This window comes from Electrophorus electricus, chromosome 4, assembly GCF_041902795.1.
Source record: "Electrophorus electricus isolate QZ-2024a chromosome 4, ASM4190279v1, whole genome shotgun sequence".
Classification (NCBI taxonomy): domain Eukaryota; kingdom Metazoa; phylum Chordata; class Actinopteri; order Gymnotiformes; family Gymnotidae; genus Electrophorus; species Electrophorus electricus.
The window spans coordinates 28589561-28609831 of NC_137500.1; the positions used below are offsets into that span (position 1 = coordinate 28589561).

The 20271-nt window shown below is 45.6% G+C and overlaps 1 protein-coding gene across 6 annotated transcripts in view; it reads right to left on the reverse strand.

Annotated features, from left to right (window-relative positions):
• Positions 1–106: 106 nt before the first annotated feature.
• map3k13 (mitogen-activated protein kinase kinase kinase 13) overlaps positions 107–20271 on the reverse strand; it is a 32101-nt gene continuing 11936 nt past the window's right edge. For 5 of the 6 annotated variants that reach the window (XM_027010885.3, XM_081713093.1, XM_035523711.2 and 2 more), the window contains 13 exons: positions 10927–11629; positions 10365–10548; positions 10051–10242; positions 8980–9138; positions 8582–8740; positions 8372–8480; positions 8014–8123; positions 7683–7799; positions 6092–6235; positions 5150–5888; positions 4947–5017; positions 4043–4334; positions 107–3791 (listed from right to left, as the gene is read on the reverse strand). In XM_027010885.3, coding sequence (XP_026866686.2) covers positions 3690–3791; positions 4043–4334; positions 4947–5017; positions 5150–5888; positions 6092–6235; positions 7683–7799; positions 8014–8123; positions 8372–8480; positions 8582–8740; positions 8980–9138; positions 10051–10242; positions 10365–10548; positions 10927–11560 — 3012 coding nt within the window. In that variant the 5' untranslated portion in view covers positions 11561–11629 and the 3' untranslated portion in view covers positions 107–3689. The remainder of the gene's footprint in view (positions 3792–4042; positions 4335–4946; positions 5018–5149; positions 5889–6091; positions 6236–7682; positions 7800–8013; positions 8124–8371; positions 8481–8581; positions 8741–8979; positions 9139–10050; positions 10243–10364; positions 10549–10926; positions 11630–20271) is intronic. The other variant, XM_081713094.1, reaches the window with a different exon arrangement.

Below are 20271 nucleotides of genomic sequence, written 5' to 3' on the forward strand. Positions count from 1 at the left end.
CCCTCATCAGGGCTTAAACTGACTCTGCATGCTGGCAACATGATTTCTTATTGATGAAATGAGTCGTTTCATACCAAACACAACAAATGGAAGCAACAGATTTCGGTACAGTACATCAGCATTTTATTCCATGCAGTTGTTTGCTTTGATTTTATTCCTTTCTGCTCCCATTGCACTGTACACAGGCTAATACAGGAAACCAGATTGGTTGATCATAATGCCATTCAAGATAGGGAAGATGGGACATGAGTAAGAAACATACTGGAGGAGAAAAATAAATACCCCATAATTTAACATATCCTGCACAAAAATAGTTATAACAAAATAACTGTTTATGCATTAGCTGAAAATCAATTATGAAAAATGTGTGGGGATGAATGACATAAATGTATTATGTCTGTGAATAAGAGAGAGAGAGAGAGACAGAAAAATACAGAAAATGGTGATAAAGTTGGCTAAAGTCTGACCGAACCTTTCATTTCCATTACACATTTCCTTGGTTTAAATATTAAAACCATCAAGTAATTTTTTGTCAGAATCCAATTTGCATCAGGTAATACTAACGGTATGCCAGAATCCACACTGAGAAACTACTTTCCATCTTTATTCAACCTAAGGTGACGGTAGTTGGGCTGACTGACCAATAAGACGGCCCTTGTGGTAGTAACTGGACTGATCATTAGCAGACTGTAAGAGTCACTAAACAGCATGAGCAAAATATCCAAGTTTGTGCAAGTCAATCACCAAGCAGTTACCTGTTATCCAAAAATTAATAATGTTAATAGAACTCTCATCTACTAATTAAGCTTGTTCTGCTAATGACTGGCAGCAGGAGTCTGCTGGGTGCTGGAAGAGACTTCAGGTTGTAAGATGACAGCGGGATAACAATGCTTGAACTCACAATTTAGTCCTGGTCCAAGTAGCCAGGTAGTAATGCTGTAATCTCCATTACCAAGACCAGTATGCAAAGTTTTTTCTTAGGTGGAGAAGAATATCAGTTTAAACAACCGTCAGATCCAATACACAGGATCATGCAATTTAGCCAGTGATGGAGACTGATACATAATTATATCTTATAATGTATATGTCTGGCTCTTTCCACATCTAGTTCTATCAAAGTCAGTCAGTCATTCACATGGAATACGCTCGGAGTATTCCCTGAAGACTGACTACTCTCCCTAAACATATACTTCACAAGTTAGTAATGATATGAAAACAAAAAATTCCAAATGATTAGGAAAACTAACATTTTGTTTCTAAGCTTGCTAGTAATCCAAAATAAATTAATTAAATGATTATGTAGACCAGCTACAAAAGGTAGGAAAATTCAATTAAATAACTTTAAATTAACACAACAAATAATCATACTTTACAGGAACTGTTATGGTTTTGCAGCTGAAAAGACATTGTAATTCACTCACAACATCTCGGTTGATTTCTGTTGATTAAAAACACAGAAGACTTTTAAACACGTAAACAAGAAAAATGAGGTTGGTGTGTCTCCATAACTTGTCCTGGCTCACTAGTTACATACTACAAACGGCATCCAAGGTCCAATTCATTCACACCAGAGGATCATTTTGATCCACTTCAAACCATGCTGGTCAGAGAATACAAACATAAAATAGTAATGGCTGGCTGTTCTCAAACAGAATAAATAGGAGAAGTTTTGAAAAGTCCAGAGTTTAAGCCTTAGTTCCACTTTGTTCTTTTGCTGCTATTGTGTCTGTGCAGCGACTGCTTCCAACAGCAGAGCTTCAGTGAGAAGACTAACATATGACCCCCCGTTTTCTTCCAAAGAAAGACTGGAAACAAATAATGTCCTTCACAGTTTCTCTAATTTGCCATCTCTTATGAATAAAAAGTCAAACATGACTTCTTCTGCTTAAAGCCCATCCTGTCTACACAATTACACAAAGACAGACACACCCCAAAAACACACAAAGCTAAAATGAACACAATATAGTAGTAACGGTAAAAGATGCAGCATCCCTTAAATAGAAGTGTAAAATAGATGGGTTTTAGGAGGAAGTCTAAATGACTACAGCACCTAACAAGCCTAATAAAGGTTACTTGCTCGGTATATTCTTGTATAAAAAGGAATGTGGCCAGTTCTATCACAGAAACACAACAGACCGATTTGCCTCCCTCTAGCGGAGACTGGTTGCTATCACACTGAAGAGAAGAATTGCACTGTGCATTTAACAAAACCTGAGCATCAAACTATCAAATGCCTTTTCCTTAAAAAATAAAATAAAACTAAAGATTCAGCTCAACTCAAAGTTTCAAAAATAGAGGCCTTTTAAAAAGTGGCTTTACGATAACTATCTTGTTTCACTACGACTCGCCCGCGCATCTGTCCAGCCAGCTAGACAGTCCTGCTAAGCGGGAATCTCCTGAAAGCCTGAGCGGGAATCTGCATTATTGCTGATTCAGTCGTAACCTTTCAAGAAACAGCAAAGTGCATCCGGTATGCCGGGGCTTCATTCTCCTCGGCCACGAACACATGCGGTTTCACTTCACACGCGAACACAAACGGAACCGGACAAAACCGTAGACACACAACGCAGTGAGTCCTGAGGGAGGATTTAGGGGGCTGCTGCATCTTCACATCAACTACATGACTTTATCTACCGATAAAAATGAGAGGAGAGGGGAGATGTTCGTTAAGCCTAAGTACAGGGCTTTTCCTGTGGCGCCCAGTACGGTCGTCACCGGTCAAAAGCAAAGCGTTGGGATACTCCTCCAGTCTGTTAGCTAACCCTTTTCAGAGCACAGTCCTGAGGTGAAAGGGAAGCTGGAAATGGTTTGCTCCAATTTCGACACTTATAAAATGTCGGGTTTCTCTTGAGCTTTTTTTCCCCACTCCAGTTCCACTGCGCATCAGTGGAGGTCGCCTGCTGCCGTTTTAAACGCGTGTTCTTCTTCAGAGCTTCTGGACATGGCCCCGCGGACAACACTGCAGCAGAGCTTGGACTGCCCTTTCCGATGGCATGCCAAGCGAGCATGCTGGGACGGCTCCGCGGGGGTCCGTGGTGTCGGAGATGAAACAGATTCAAAGACGAAAGGGCGTGGGAGATTCATGCTGGTGCTCAAACTGTAGTTACCCTGCTATCCCAACAGAGGGCAGGGCGTCATTTCTGTAAACTCAAAATTTGTCAGGTATCAGCTAGCTAATCTTTGCCAGAAGGACAGAGCTGGCTGCTTGAACTCAACTAGAGGGTCCTTTGTTTTTTATAGGGTAACCAACCGGTCCCATCAAGGAATGATACTCGCTATAGAGATCTGATGTTATCAGGGCATAGACACACAAGCCCGCACACACGTATGCAAACATTTCCCAATTCCCAATGCTCCTTGTATTTCCGTGCCCCTGGTAATAAGATCTTTCCTTTAATTCTGGAACATTCCAACCTGATACACTGCACAGAGCTTTTACCCTGCTGAATTTTGTCCTTTTTCTCTTGGCTAAAATCTACTGTTCCTGATTAATTATTATTTTTTTGTTCCCCAAATGCAGAAAAATAAATTATGAACTAGCTACATTGTCAGTCCAGAGGTGCCTGAGGTTACTCGAATGAGGAGCTTGCATCCAGAGGGCGGGCATAGAATGGAATATGGGATGTTGATGACAGCAGGCTCCAGTTATTGCGGTGGTTTCCTCCCAGAGGTGGGGTTATGGGAGGAGCTCACCAGGAAGAGGGAGCGCAGGGCTGCTTGTTCCTGATGGTGGCATCCGAACACTCTGCCTCTGAGGAGTCACAGTCCGAATCCCCAAAGTGCCGTGGATTCTGACAGAGAACAAATGAGAAACGAGTGAGGAAAAGAATGTGAAAGATATAGATGAAGAGCATGGTCACAAACTATCAAACATAAAAAGACAGACACTTCAGTGTACTTTACCTCAGACTACATTTCCATCCATTAAGTGACACACACACACACACACACACACACACACACACACACACACACACACACACACACACCACGGGGACTTTGTGGCATGCTACAGAGAGCATCCTGGGGTGTGGCCGCTCACCTCGTAGCTGTGCTCGTCGGCACACAGCTTGCCCAGGGAGATCTGGGTCTTGACCCGGCGCACAGCGCACTCCTTGTCTGACAGGCCGTCGGACTGCGTGGAGATGTCGATGGGGATGTCAGGCGTGTGTGAGAGCAGCTCGTCCAGGTGTTCCTCTTGGCTGGCGCTGAGCACGTCCAGCGGGCCGCTGTGTGAGTGCTCACTTGTGTTGCCCTCCTCGCCGTCCGACACGGACAGGTTCTCCGAGCTGAATGTGGAGTACGACTGGAAGCTGCTCATGCACCGGTGTGGCCTACAGGAGATATGCCACATCCGACTCATATCGTTACATATTTTAGAACATGGACACTGAGTGCCAATGATGTGGAGCACCACTCTATAACTTATACAGTGATCTAACAACTAGTAGCCTCTGCCTACTAAATGTGTGCGAGAGAGTGAATTGCATGCTAGCATACATGCTTCGTAAAAATAGTCAAGCATATGGGGCAGTGGTAGCTCAGTGGACACTCAGCTTGTAATCACAAGGTTGTCATTTCAAGCTCCACCATTTCCAAGTTGCTACTGTTGGGCCACTAAGGAAGGCCCTTAACCCTCAATTGCTGAAGTTATATTCAGACATAATTGCCATAAATGTAAATATCTCATAAAACATTATTAAATACACCACTTGAATTGGGAAAAAAAATTCAATTAAAAAAATATCCCAAATCCCATAAAAACCTAGTACTGACATACTACATATTTCAATATTTTACTAAATACAATATATTATTTACTACGAATAAATATTTAAGGAAAAATGAACTGCACTCGCTTTATCATAGAGTGCACTCTCAGTACAATATGTATGAAAAAATGGCAAACTGACTGTCAATCATTAATAAACAGAGCAATCTTTTACCTCTGTCTCCGTGGAAACTCCACTTCACTGTCAACCTCTCCCTCCTCTTCTTCTGATGAGTCATCCCCAACCTGACAAGGACATACAGACTGTTATCACACACTCCTTCATACACACACACTTGCCTAAGCTAGATAACTTTCCAACATATTCCCAATGGAAAAACCCTATTCTCCCACAGATCTCCCAGGGATCTGGCCTACCTTACTGAGAGGTCTGAGGGTGCGTGGAAGTCCACTGGGGAGGCTGCTCCGTGGTGAGCCCCCCTCCAATTGCTTCTCCTTCACTTGGGCCTCCCCATCTGAGGCCAGCTCTCTGGGGCATGGTGCCATGGCTGTTGAGCTCTCTCGTGCGCTGGGCAGAGAGTAGTGGGGCAACTCCTGGTGGCCGGGCTCAGGTGCTGTCTCTTGGCACCGGAGGCAGCCGGGGAATGGGTGAGCCTGGCAGCAGGGGCAGAGCAGGCCGGCACCTGGTCCAGTGGAGGGGACGTGCTGGCGCAGGTTGGCGCCCACAGCCGTAGAGATGAGGTCGGGGCTGGAGCCTGCCACGTGCCGCTGCAGGTGGTCTGTCTGCGGGCTGCGCAGGGCAGCAGAAGGGCCGAAATAGCGCAGGTTGCTGGCGCAGGTGGCCACGGCCATCTCCCGGCTCTGCAGGGGCAGGGGAGGGCCCTCAGGCAGAGGTGGATGATGGTGGTGGTGATGGTGGTGGTAGTGATGGTGCTGGGGCTGAAGGGGCTGCTGCTCTTCCGCTGTTCCAGTGGCAGGTTTCAGCACTGCAGGGAAGTCACTGTGGCTGCCCTTGCTGTTGGCCCGCCGGTGGCGGGGCTTGCTGCGATAGCGGGCCTTCCCTGGAGGAGTGGAGACCTTGGGGCTGCTGGAGAGAGGAGATGAGGCAGGGAGTGCCTCCACACTGGGAATCCCATCGGAGCGCAGCAGGTCAGGCCTACAGCAAAGCAAGAGATCATCAGCAAGAGCAGGATGGTACATCAAAGACTATCTGTCAATACACTAATGAGTACCTCCATTTTTCAATGTCTAACATATTCTTAGTATTTTAAACTGCATGGATTCACTGCATAAGTCCGAGGCACAGAGACTCAAGCTCTGATATTCCTGACTAGTTAACGCTGAGCCGAGCAGAGTTACCTTTTAGGAGTCTGTGCACTGGGTTTGTGGTTCATGCTGCCTTTCTTCTTGATGAGCTTCTCCACAGCATGGGGCCTGACGATGGGACGCACCAGGTGGCGTTTGTAGGTGCTGGGGTATTTCTTCTCCACAGCCTGCTCCCTTCTGTTCAGCCAGCACACACATTGCATCAAGACAATGAGTTAGAAATGTGAATAGGGCATCGAGTACATAAAACCTGAAAATCAGCTTCCAATTCAAATTTAATGAAAGCACAATCTATTTGTAGCTACTGACCCAAGCTAAATGCATTTGGGCTAGAAGGGCTGCGTGTAAGGGGCTTAGGCTTGGGAACTCAGCAGTTCATATCTGAAATTTATGAACTGAGGTACTCTTATATAAAGTTTAGTGGCCAGCAGTTTTAATGAGTTTATATACTTCGATATCTGAACACATACCTGACAATAATACCCAAATGAGAGTAAAGATCTATTTTTCAATTACATTGTAACGATCACATATGATAAATAATGTGTACATATGTATCAACCTTTTCTCTTTTTGTTTTTTTACTCGTGTTTTCGTTTGAGCGCCTACCCTGTAAGGGGGGGGGGGGGTGAGGTACATGAATTCAGGGCCCGTCCCTTGCGGAGCAGATGACTGATCACCCAGTGGGCAGGACGATCACGAATGGACTAACAATGAAATGGGGAATCCCAGGAACCAGAAGAGAGAGTTTTAACATATGGAAGCATCAGGTTGTGGGACTTCACTCGAGGAATGTTCGCATCTTCCCCCTCCACTTTTGCGCAGTGTAAATACACCTGAAGGAGTAGGATATTTTTTTTTCCTCTTACCCCGGGGTATTATTGACTGTGGACGGAGTTTTGCTGAGGGATTTACGAACTTCACATTGCTGTCTACCAAAGGAGACATTTGGGGTGAGCTGTGAAGTGGTAAAGAGACTGCTGAGTCTCCATCTTGTTTTACCGTGCTCATTGCTTCCCTGTTATAAACATTTTTACAGATCTCAAAGTGGTTGTGTTGGATGACTTGACGTGATATTATGTTGGGGGCAAGTTATTATTATTAAACATCCTACATTTCAATGTTAGTTTGTTCTGAGGAAAACAGGGCGAACATCACAACATTTTTAACTTGTCTAGGTAAAAAGCTGTATATGTCAGGGTAGTTCTGAAAAAAATTGACCAAATAGTCTGGTATACAGCCAAACTCTTGTATTACCAATTTTTCAATTCACATATCTCCAGTATTTGTATTTCTTTATGTATGTAAGAAGAGAGAGAGGGCCAGGGCAGGTGCACCACCTTCCTGTGGGTAAACAGAGTTATGCTCTCTGGGGATGCCCAGCTGTAGGACAGGAAGCCAACGGCACATTTCCCCAGCATGAGAAGATCTGAAGGAACTGATTTTCCAATGAACCATGAGAAGATCTGAAGGAACTGACTCTGAGGTGCCATTCTAGAACTGCAGCCCCAGACGCCCCACTGAAAGTATTCAATGTGGAATTAAAGTGATTGGCCCTGATCTTGGAGATTTGCAGCTAACCCCCCTTAAACAGACATGTGTTGGGTCTCAACACAGCGCTTACTTCATGAGTTCCTTCTCTCGCACTTCCAGCTGCAGCATGATCGCACTCAGCTCCATGTAGAGGTTATTGGCTCTCTCCAGCTTTCTCTCATAGTGCTCACGAATGTCTAGTGCATGTCTGAGTGTGTGGTAGTGATATATATAGATAGAGATAGATAGAGAGAGATAGATAGAGAGAGAGAGAGAGCGAGAGAGAGAGAAAGAGAGCAAGAGAGAGAGAGACACACACATTCCAGCTTCAGAGTTCTTTGCCATACTATTCAATATATTCATACTATAATACTATTCATATAATTCTCCAGTTATTTGCGGAATTATGGTCAGTGACTGACCTGAGTTCATCTCTCCTACGCCGTATGAGTTCTTCATCTAGTCGATGTATACATGTGCCTTCACTCTTAATTTTCTCAAAATGCTTCTTTACTTCCTCTCTCCACTCCGCCTAATAAACAAGTAAACACACACACACATAAAAGCAAGCGTTTAACCCAATGCCACCCAGACATTTACCATTTACCTCAGCAATCAAACTTGTACTTCAGGTGGTAGTGTAGAGCCATTCTTTAAGTGTAGATGCTCTGGAGGATGAGCTTATATATATGTATGTGTGTGTGTGTGTGTGTGTGTGTGTGTGTGTGTGTTATACATTCTAAAATCTTCTAAAATCTTCTTCTATTCCCAAAAACCCACCTGAGATTTGAAGTAAGTCTCCTGTGGAGCTCCCAGCACATCTGCGGAGGCGATGTCCAGGTGCAGCAGGATCTGGCGGAAGGATGGCCTGTTCCTGGGTTTCCCTTGCCTGCACAGCACATGGCAGGCATGAACACACAGCCCAAGAGATCTACACGAACCCATAAAGCTGATGAAGAACACAATGTCTGAAACATGCGAGCCGCTCACCATGCCTGCTTCATGAGGATCTTGAAGCCGTCAGGACAGGTGGAGGGAACAGGGAGGTGCAGGCTGTTACTGCCCACACCCCAGATAATAGCGGAGGAGTCCACATCCTTATAGGGGATCTCCCCCGTCAGCAGCTCCCATAACACCACTCCGAACGACCTGCAGGGAAGACAGAGACACCAGATGCGCACATTTCCACATCAAGGGCTGTAGTTACACACATGTGGACCTGAGTCAGAGTTTCCCTGCCTTCCTGGCACAAAAAGGACCCTCTGACATTAATTCATTATAAACACAGAGTGTCAGCTCGCTGAGATCTCCCATGGTGAGCTCCTCTCCAGGACAGCGGGGGCTGAAGCTGAGGAGCAGGCAGCGTGTGTGCGTGTGTGCAAGCTCACCAGATGTCTACTTTCTCGGACACGGGCTCGTTGCGGATCACCTCCGGAGCCATCCAGGCCACCGTCCCAGCAAATGACATCTTGGTGCTCTTGTCACTTAGCTCTTTTGAGGTCCCAAAGTCGGATATCTTCACAACATCATTATGAGTGACTAGCACACTATGTACAGAGAGAGAGAGAAAAGATTCATGTGTCAGCACTAAATGTAAAGTCAATTAGATATTTTTGATGATTTCGTGATGAATGTCTAATCAAAGCCTTAACTGAATGCATAATTAAATCCATAGATTTCTTTATTTGAAAGATGTAAAAAGTTGAAAAATGTAAAAAGTGACATTCACTCATATTAATATTTATTTTTACATGTATTTTTCTTTTAGAGAGACAGAAATGGATTAGGTGGAATATGGTCAACAGCTGTGCTGAACTGCTAATGACATATTTGAAGGTTGTAGTCCAGTTGGACATAATGCACAGATGTAGAATTCACATAGTTCATATGAATTGTCTTTGAGTAATAAAGAAAAAGTGCCTTTGATTTTAGATTTCCAAGATTCTCTAACATCACAACTCAATATTCTTCATTCCTTCATTTGCCTTTTTAAACGAATGATCTCTTAGTATTTAGAACAAAGGGCCAACATGATACAACTAAGAACATGAGTCACACTGATTGGCTGAAATAAACTTAAAAAGATAAGCAGAAGTGGAGAGGAGAAAGCAGTTCTGCATTTGCTTATAAATGCATTCTAGTAGACCCAGTTACACAAAAGAGGCATCGGGCCATCAGTGGAAAGGGCGATATACATTAGTTAAGTGAAACCCAGCTGTGCTCAGACTCGTTTCAAACACTGTGGTAAGCATCATTATCATCAGACTCTTGATATCTGCCTGTGTCTTCCACAAGTGAACCCAACTGAGTTGCTTCCCATGTCGCTAAAGTGCACTGCAGACTTCGTCATAAAGGATGCTTTTTTGATGGCTTTCTTCCATATTAGTTTTATGTTTAAAAAAAAAAGCAGTGGAGCTTGCTGGGTTTGACTGTTCGGAGGAGCGCGTGGAGTGGCTTACTTCGGAGATTTGAGGTCTCTGTGAATGATCTTGTGAAGGTGCAGATAGTTCATGCCACTGGCAATGCCTGAGGCCCAGTCAACCAGGAGGCGCGGTGTGACCTTCCGTCCTGCCCGCAGAACCTCGTACAGCTGTCCCTGAGCACAGTACTCCATTATTATACAGTAACATGGAGCCTGTGTACACACGCCCCTGTGGACAGAAACACACACACACACACACACACGATTCTTAGACATGCCATTAGGAGTCAGCGCTGAAAGACTAAATCCAAGGAACAGTGAGGATAGGTAAACAGGGACACTGCCTCGTACTTAAAGCCGATGATATTTGGATGCTTCAGCTTGCGAAGGTGTTTGATGTCTGTCTCTTTCTGTTCCCGGACCTTCTTGATGGCCACTTCTTCAGAGCGGAACTTTCCCAGGAATACGGCACCCTGGGCTCCACTTCCCAACCACTGCAATTCCGAGATCTCCTCAAATGGAACCTCCCACATGTCTACAGATGAATAGATTAAGACATAACCAATTAAACTGAAAGTATTGATACGGACTTTGGTTAGTTTTGTTAAAGTAATAAAACTGCAGGTTAATTGGTGCATTCTAGTCCTGATATGATTTTTTTCTTGTTTAGTTTGCATGGTTGTCAAAGGAAACTGCATAACTGCATAAAAGGATCCTGAAAGCTGTGTAATCTACCCCAACATTGGGATAGATCTGACCCACTTACTTGCTATAGACAAGTGGCTTTTTAGAGAGTGCCAGAGTACCACTAGATTGCTAGTGTAAGTGTCTATAGTCTGGGGGTTGCCCATAAACTCAGAGCCTTCTCTAGCTATGGACCAAGAGCACAGTGATTAAAAACTGGACTGCCCACCTTGCTGTTGGAGCTTGTACTCCGTCGAGTAGGTCTTCCCTATAATATTCCACACGGGCCTCAAGCAGCCAAACAAGCCTTCCAGGAATCCGCCTCCACCCGTGCCAGCTCTCTGGAACTGCAGCTTGATGTCGTCCTGGTGCTGGGGATGGGTGGTTGTCTCGTCAGCGTGGTCCATGGGGCAACCCCCATCCTCGTTGGCCTCCTTGCCACCACTGCTGCCCCCGTCCTGGTTGCAGGGGCCGGGTGACTTCGGCTCCTCGTGCTCCTGGAGCTGCAACACACTGTTGTCAAAGTGGCCCTGCTCCCGGGTGGAGTCCTCACTCAGGGCTGTGCAGGGTGGGCTCATGCCGCTCAGCACCAAGTCGTCATCGCCACCCGCATGGCTCAACACCTGCAGCTGCTGAGGGACTATGGGGAGGTCGGCGGGCGGGGCCAGGTCAGTGATGATCTGGGGGGGAGGTGGAGGAGGCGGAGCTTGGGGGGAAGGGGAGGGGTTGGGGTTGGTCTTCTTCAGGGCATCCCCAACCACGGTGAGCTTGAGCTCCTCTTTGAGCTTGCCCACCAGAAGACTGGGGCAGGAAGTCCAGGAGAGCACCTCTGGGGAGCTACCCATGGTGCCGTACGTGTGCATGAGCAGCTGCCCTCCAAGACAGAGGTAAGGCAGAGGGACTTCTCTAATGGACACTTAAGATCAGAACACCTAGAGAAAGACAGATATAGACACATAGAGAGAGAAAGAGGGAGAGGAAGAGGGAGAGATTGACAGTGTTCTAAAATATTCCACAGATGGTAATATAAGGAAATTAATGTTTAAAACATTCCTCTGTGGAATGTCCTAGTCAGTGGATAATACTAAAAGAGAAAAATTTAACTGCAACTGCAGACCTCATTTTCTACTCATGGTCTGAGATTGGAGGTTACATCAATGATGAATATCTTTTTAAGAAAGAGGTAGAGAGAGAGGGATGGAGAGAGAGAGAGAGAGAGAGAGAGAGAGAGATGCATGGCCAGATTCCAGAGAGCATTTATTCTGATCTAAACTCAGCTGGATGACTCTCACTACAGTGTAAGGATTAAGCAGCCATACATATTTGAAGCTCTGAGAGTCAAACATCTGGAACACTCTGCTGTGTCTCACTATGTATTAAAGCAGCCTAGTACAGCACACACACACACACACACACACACACACACACACACACACACACAAACAGCCCACAAACAAACATGGGCCCTCACTGCCTCCAGGTGCCATGGTTACGCAAGCAGAAGGCCATGCTGAGCCCTTGCTCCCTAAAGGGCACTTATTCTCTCATCAGAGCTGCCACCGAGGCATATGTGCCATGTTCTCAGCTACTGTCTGTATTTATTATTAAACAATTTGACATGAGTACTTTTGCCTGCAGAGCATAGGAACACAGAACACATCAAACTGCCCGCTATCATGACCAAACACATTTCCCAGCATCTGCTGCAGTGAAACCCCTTATATTCTCTGTTCTGGTTGCACACTGTCCACACTGTCCTTTATGTAGCTGAATCTAATCAAGTCAAGCCATCACCACTCCAGTGTCTCACTGTTCCACTGAGTGATGAAGGAGAGTTTAAACCAAGCAGTTTAAGGTGTCTCATTCAACAGTATTAATAAAAACATAATTTTAATCAGGCATGTTAAGACGTATTCAAAACTGAATATGAGGCACAGTATAGGCAGAGGAAAGGGCAGACACTGCAGGTCCTGTGCTGATAGGACCTGAAATGGGGACAGCACTCGTGACCATACTAAGCTAACTCTGCGGAGCACAGAGGGAGGAGCGAAAAGGAGGAGAGAAAAGAGGAGCAGTGGAAAGAGTTGCGTGACAGAGATAACCTGCCCCAGCCTTTTGTGAGAGAGGCCATCCAATCTGAGCAGGACCTATGAACCGCACACACAATCACACACAAATCAATCATACACATACAGTCTGCTGCACACACACAAATCAGACAGAAGACATACAGATTCTGCAAGCACAGGCACATGCTCAAGTGCACACACACACACACACACACACACACACGATTCTTCAATTCACACACACAAGCTTTACCGTCTGTGCACACATACATGCACATAGACCTGTGAACCTCTTCCTATAAGAATATGGGCTCTCTGGTTCCAGTAGCTTAATCCAGTATCTTAAGTAACTGGATAGAACTCTTTTCTTTCTCACACACACACACACACACACACACACACACACACACACACACACACACACACACCCACTTTATCTGCACATAGTTAGCAGTGATAAGAAAGAGGCATGATGCAGAGTATGTGTACGTGTGCATGTGTGTGTGTATGGGTGTGTGTAACCTGACCAGCATGTGTTAGTAATGGAGCGGTAGAAGCATCAATAATGCAAGCTCAGCTCTCAGCACACAGCTGAGAGTGCAGGACGCAACCAGAGCGCTCTCTCTCAGGTAACCCAGAAATCCTTTCCTCTGTGTGTGTGTGTGTGTGTGTGTGTGTGTGTGTGTGTATATATATATATATGTATATGTGTGTGTGTGTGTGTGTGTGTGTGTGTGTGTGTGTGTGTAATTCCATCCCAGGACCAGTGCTGATGCTCTGGGCTGCAATACACCCCAGGAGAAATATTGCCAAACACACACACCTTGAACACAGCAAAGGGGTGCACATGGACCCAGCATCCAGGTGGCACTACTGGCCTTAGTCTAAACAAAACAGAAATGCTCCACATACCAGCCTCAAAGCCGCACTATTACCAGAAGTGTCGATTATTACAAAACCAAAGCACAAGCATCTTATAAGCTCTGCAATGTTTCTAAATCTTTAAGTTGCATTAACCGCTGGCAACATTCATTGGCTTAGGGAAACTTGGAAAAAGTAGATGTATCACTTTAGACACTCTCTTTGAAAACTAAGACTTTGGGGAAATGGGGCCCCACTTGTTTCAGGTGTTGGTTAGGTGGTTGTTGCTGTTACGGATTAGTTTGAAATGTTTCTTCATCTTCCATGTGCAAAGAGGCCTTGTCAAACTGCACCGTGAATCATTCATGGCTCTGGGTGTCTGCCCTTCTATAAATAATGGCTGCACCTTATCGGCAGATGGCGTGACCTGGCTGGCTAACTGACATAGCACCTGGACCTGGTTCAAATAGGGCTCAACGCTGTAAGACCACAAAGCATAAAAAAATACTGTAGGTGGTGCTGGGCAAGATGAGGACCTGTAAATGCAAGATCGCTGGTGAGGCAGAGATGAAAAAATAAATACGGAGAAAGAGAGGGAGACAAGAGAGAATGGATTAATCCAGGATGGGTCACTGCCTTGGGCACTGAGAAGAAAGGAAGCCAAGTTTGGATGCAAAGCACAAGCCATCGTTTCTCTGCCATATTAAATCTTCGAGCCTCATGGCAGAAAGCTGGGTGACATAACACAAGCACACACACAGATTCACCTTATCCAAGGCTCAGCCGGATGGCCCCACACGAAGAAACACCCACATATTCACCTTAACCAAGGTGACCCCACAGAAAGTCACACTCAAAGAATCACCTTAACCAAGGCGCAGCAAGTTAAATGAACTGAATCTCAATGGGGATTCAGTTCAATGCGGTGAGGGCGGTGGAACTCTTGTTCTAATTGTACAAATGTCCCTAACGGACTGAGACATGGAGAAATGCTGAGTAAAAATGCTGAGGAAAAAGATAGCAATTAGGTTGATGAAAAATAGGATACCCACTTGTAATATTGCATTAAAATATTTTAGGAGGATAAACAAACAAACAAATATATAAATAATGAGGAATTGTCAGGAAACTCCTCAAAGTTTCAAGTTTAAGTTGGATGGAGACAAATTTTTAATAGCAACATAACTGAAAGGTAAACTTATATTACCTGATTAGACTACAGATTTCTCATAGATTAAAGAGAATACAGATTACATAACTGATCAGAATATTATTAAAGTAAAAATATTGAACAGAAGGCATTTTTGCATGTTGTGCTTTACATTCTTTGCTTTTCAGAGCTCTATTCCAGCACATAGTCTATTCCACATCTGCAGCTGCAGCTGGATATGCCCTCTGTCATTACCATGCAGCCAAACATGTTCCCCTCCACCTCGACACTCCCCTTCACTCCCCCACACTCCATCCAGCACACCCCCCATTGCTTCGCTTGCCACGGATGCTACAGTTCAGACTGCATGCGAGCCATCTGTTTTATAGGCTGCGATCTTTGTGTTATGCCATGTGGGAGCCATGGGCTATTCTGAAAACTACACAGTCTGGAAAAATACTGGCATTAGCACCATTAGTAGTTGTCACTCTTTTTCTCTCTCATACACGCACACACACACACACACACACACACACGCACACACACTTTGTGTGATACACAGTAGGGATGGAGCAGCTGGTGGGGCTGGGGGATCAGGTTCCGGTAACGACCCCCCACCCCAACACACACACACACACACACACACACACACACACACACACACACACACACACACACACACACACACACACACAGAGTTAAGCCCACTAATACATTACTACAATTTGTGCTACTCAAAGGTACTGCAACAAAGTCTAAATGTAGCACAAATTACACAAACACACCTAGGTCTAAGTACACAGTTTTGCTCATATACAGGAGTACATGTATTTTTTAGCTTTTCCTCACGGAAACCACCCATCAAAAAGGCTAAAGAGTCATCTCACTCACACAAACACACTCCAGGAAAAACAGATGTTCACATTAATCTGTAACATACCATAAACACACAGCTTCCCACATCCACATGCTCTCTCTCTCTCACACGCACACGCACGCGCACGCGCACGCACACGCACGCACACACACACACAGAAACTGTGTCCCTATAACTCTAGGTCTTATTAGCTGCAGGCATGGGGGCCAGAATGGGCTGGGGGCTGGGAGCTGGGGGAATCTTGCTCCAGAGGGACCAGCTGCTGTAGCAACAAAGGGCCAATTTAGTCTCCGACAAAGAGCCATGCTCCCACTTTCTGTCTGCCTGACTCTTTCTCTCTCCCTCTCTCTCTCTCTCTCTCTCTCTCTCTCTCTCTCTCTCTCTCTCTCTCTCTCTCTCTCGCTCCTGGTCTTACTTTCCCTGTCTCTCTCCTTTTATTCTTCATCCCAGCAGCATCAGTCTGAACCAACTGATCTGTCTCTCTCTCTCTCTCTCTCTCTCTCTCTCTCTCTCTCTCTCTCTCTCTCCATCTCACATTGCCTCTCTCCACTCTTTTAGATCAAAATCAATCTGATCCTGCTGTTCTGAGGCTGGCTCCAGCCCCCCCCCCCATCACACGCTGGCTGCCACTGACCGACAGATGAAAAGGGACTGCTCAATCACTCAGCACGATTCCACCAGCCAATTAACTCACAGCAGCACCCGACTGCACCTGAGCACCACCACTGCTTTATTCACACTCTAAGTTGCTATCAGGCGTCCTCTCGCACGCTTGCCCACCCGCATGCATATGTGATGCTGTCTCAGCCCCTCCCAAGCAGCACGCATAAAACCACCCTGTCATGGAACCTGAGTAATGCCCCAGCTGCCTCTTCTCTGCTGATAAGCACACCTGATGCTTAGTCCACAGGGCCTGAGCTGGAGTGACAGACATTCAGAAACTTCCACAGCCCTGGCAGGGTATCCCAGCAGGCTGGGCACAAACTCTGCAGACTGAAGTATGGGCAGATGTTTAAAGCTGCTTTAGTACTATGCTCTCTCTCTCTCTGTCTCTCTCTCTCTCTCTCTCTCTCTCTCTCTCTCTCTCTCTATCTGTCTGTCTCTCCCCCATTCTTTCCCTCAGGTGCTAAACTGAGGCAGGTTGGTAACCCTATAATCTGTGTTCAGCAGAGCATAAGTATCCAGAGTAAACACAGCAGAGTGGTGCACTGGGAAAAATGACCTGGCTGCTGACTGAAAGGTCACTTGGATAAAAAAACACTCCCGCTTGTTTGCTCAGAACAGCGCTGAGCTGTACAACAACTTCCGGTCCTTGTCAGCGGAGTCCTTCTACACAGAGAAAATCTGACTCTTCATACTAGTCACGAATCAGCAATATATAAAGGAGAAGGCCAGAAAGACAGAAGAAGAAAGAGAGAGGCAAGAGAGAGTGAAGTCTCAGAAATGACAGCAAGACTATTGCTGTCTGACACGCATTTCCCCCTCAGCACTCCAAATCACAAGCAGTGTAATAATAGAATAATAACAGTGTTTAGAATGGGCCTAAGCAGAGAAAAGAAAACAATGGCAGTCTCATCTACCTTTCCTGCCATCCAGAGACTCTGATTTATTGAATGCAATGCACAAGCTGAACAATAAATTCTCTGCTGTTGTATATTTAACTTTCTTCACTAACAGAACCAAATCTGGCTCCTTGCATTTGTGTCCCTTAATGGGGAAAATGTTTTAGCAAATAGGTGTCAAAGTTCGTTTACCACAAACCTGGGAGGCATCACAAAAAGAACAGGAATCTAAATGTATTCATTATTCTGCTCAAACCACAGAGAGCCCAAGACATTATTACTATAAACACACCAGGGGCTTTGGGCTAGCATGCTTTTTATCCTGTCAGCGAGGTGGGGTGGCCAGAAGCTCTTTTGCAATGATTGGCTTATCCTCTCTCCTTGCAGAGTGAAAGGCAGCGTGGAGCACATGAATGGGAAATGCAAATTCTATGTGTTTACTGAAGATGCATTGGTGAGTGCTAACTTTTAAAGGCACTTGATTTCATACCTGTGTGTGGGTATGAGGAGATGCTCAATTAGGTTTTGGTCCTTGCAGCATTTCGAATTCAGCACATCATGAGGGTCAGTACCTGCATGCTGAACCAGGCTGTCCCTTTGAGCGTGGACATCTGTGTCACCTTTAGTATGTCAGAATTTTCCAAAAGCTAAACACAGCGTAATCTTGAACGTTAACCTATCTCTGTCCATCAGTCTGTTAGCCTGGGCCCAGAGCAGGTCTGTCTTCATTCCAAAACAGCTCAGTCATTTGTCGCTAAGAACACAAGCACACACATTCAGACACTGGATTGTAAAGTGGATTAGTAGATTATGTTGCACATACACTAGCATGGCGATGATTAACTTCCCTGGAGCGTGTAAGTGGCATGCAATAATTCTAGCTCTGTGAGCTTGTTAAGAGCATTCCAGCAACATTACACTGTTCTGCTGTTTTCTTGAGGCCGTTACTAAAATTAGGATCTTATAGACAGATTAGTCTGATGCTGCATCTGACCCACCCTGCAGGAGCATTAGTTAAAGTGTGTGTGTGTGTGTGTGTGTGCTGTTTACTTATGACCTGCTAATCATTAGAAGCTGGCACCAGAAGGCATACATACATTTGCAGACAAACAAGCGCTCTCACTAAGATGGGGGCACTGAGTGGACTGTGGCCATCAGGTCGAGTGAGTTGTGTGACGAGTGGACTGTGGCTGCTGTGAATCACATCAGCAGTGAATCTGTGGTGCTCTACAATAACCCAGCAGCCACAAAGCACGCAGCAGGGGAGGAAGGCAGTTATCAGTCCTCAGAGTCCAGAGCACCGGATAAGCCCTGACACACACACACACACACACACACACACACACACACACACACGTGGATCAAACAATGAGAATGTGGTAGGTTTTACAATTTGCAAGACAGAATTAAAGAAGTAGTAATGTTGGGGGGGGGGGAGAAAGACAAGACTATAGCAGTCTGGCATGCAAATCTACCTAAGCAGTATAATATCAGTATAATGTTATAATAATAGTATAGTGTTTAGCCTGGGCCTAATCCTCTAGTCACCAGCAGTGAACATCGGTCCACCTCACTAAAGCACAGTTCTAACGTCCAGCAGATCGGCCTATGCAGAGTGCAAAGATGAAGAAAGGAAAGGAAGAATACATCTGTGCTAGATAGCTAGATCTATAGATCTATAGATAGATAGACAGATAGATAGAGAGCAGAAGAGAGAGATAGAGACAAACATAGAGAGAGGAAGAGGTAGCGGCGCTGCCGGACTGACACGAGACGCTGACACGAGAGTAGCTGGAATGGGAAGAGTTCCCAGAGCGACTACAAAGGACACTAGGGGAGCTTGCTCCATATGTGGGAGGGGGGGGGAGGAGGAGCAGGGACAGGAGGATGAGAAGACAGGCCACACATCTGACCAGCTGCTCCCCCTTTAACAATCAGCGCTGGGCTTTTAAACCAGCACAAACATAAAAAGCTAGCACACAGACATGCATGCACTTCACAGGAGGCTGCCTCTGACACACAGCAGCATGAAAGAGGAGGAGTGTGTTAGGAAGATAAGAGATAGAAGAAACACACACACACACACACACACACACACACAAAGGCCCAACCTTTTTCTAGGACCACAAGAGGCACTAATTTGTCCCTCTCTGTTTTGCCCAGGCACTCCTCCCATTGCTGGTCTTCCTGAGCTCTTAAAAACCTCAGGAATCAAAAAAGCAGAGGAATCAATACACTAACGCTTGCATTAGTGGAGTGGGCCGAAGCCTCCCTGGCCAATCACTGGCCAGTCAGGTATGAGAGAGCAAGAGAGAGCCGGGGGACCCCGAGCTGAAGCTTAAGGGAGCTCAGGTAATATATGCAGCATCACAACCTCCATTCTGCTCTAGCTATCCTGACTTCTTCCCCTTATCGCTCTCTTTCTTCGTCTGAAGTGCCTTCTGCTGCTGGGATGACATTACATAAATATACTCCTTAGCAAAGGAAGCAGAACTGTACTGAGCCATGTACCTCCTTCTCAGCAAGGAGATAAAGAGAAAGAGAAAGAGAGTGAGACATACTGAAGTGAGAGTGGGAGGAATCAGAAGAGCAATGCCACAGGAAAAAATCTCCCTCTCTCTGTCCCTGGTTCTCTCTCTCTATTATACCTGAACTCCATTGGCAGTACAGATGTGGTAATGTATGGGTGTGTGCACATATGCGTGCGCGTGTATGCGTGTGTGTGTATTAAGGGGAAAGCATCGTACACTTGTCAGCCCCATTGCCTGTCCTTCAGCAGAGGGCAGAGGCAAGAGAACTACTGCATCAGATCCAAGCATCACTGACTGAGCCAAATATAGCATTGCCACACTCACACGCACGCATACACGGATGCGCATACACACGTGCACAAACACACAGGCGCACACACACACACACACACACACACACACACACACACACATACATACACTTACACACACATTTGCAAACACACACACACACACACACACACACTCAAACACACATACTCCCACCCACAGAGAAATGCAGATAATCTCACTAAGATACATTG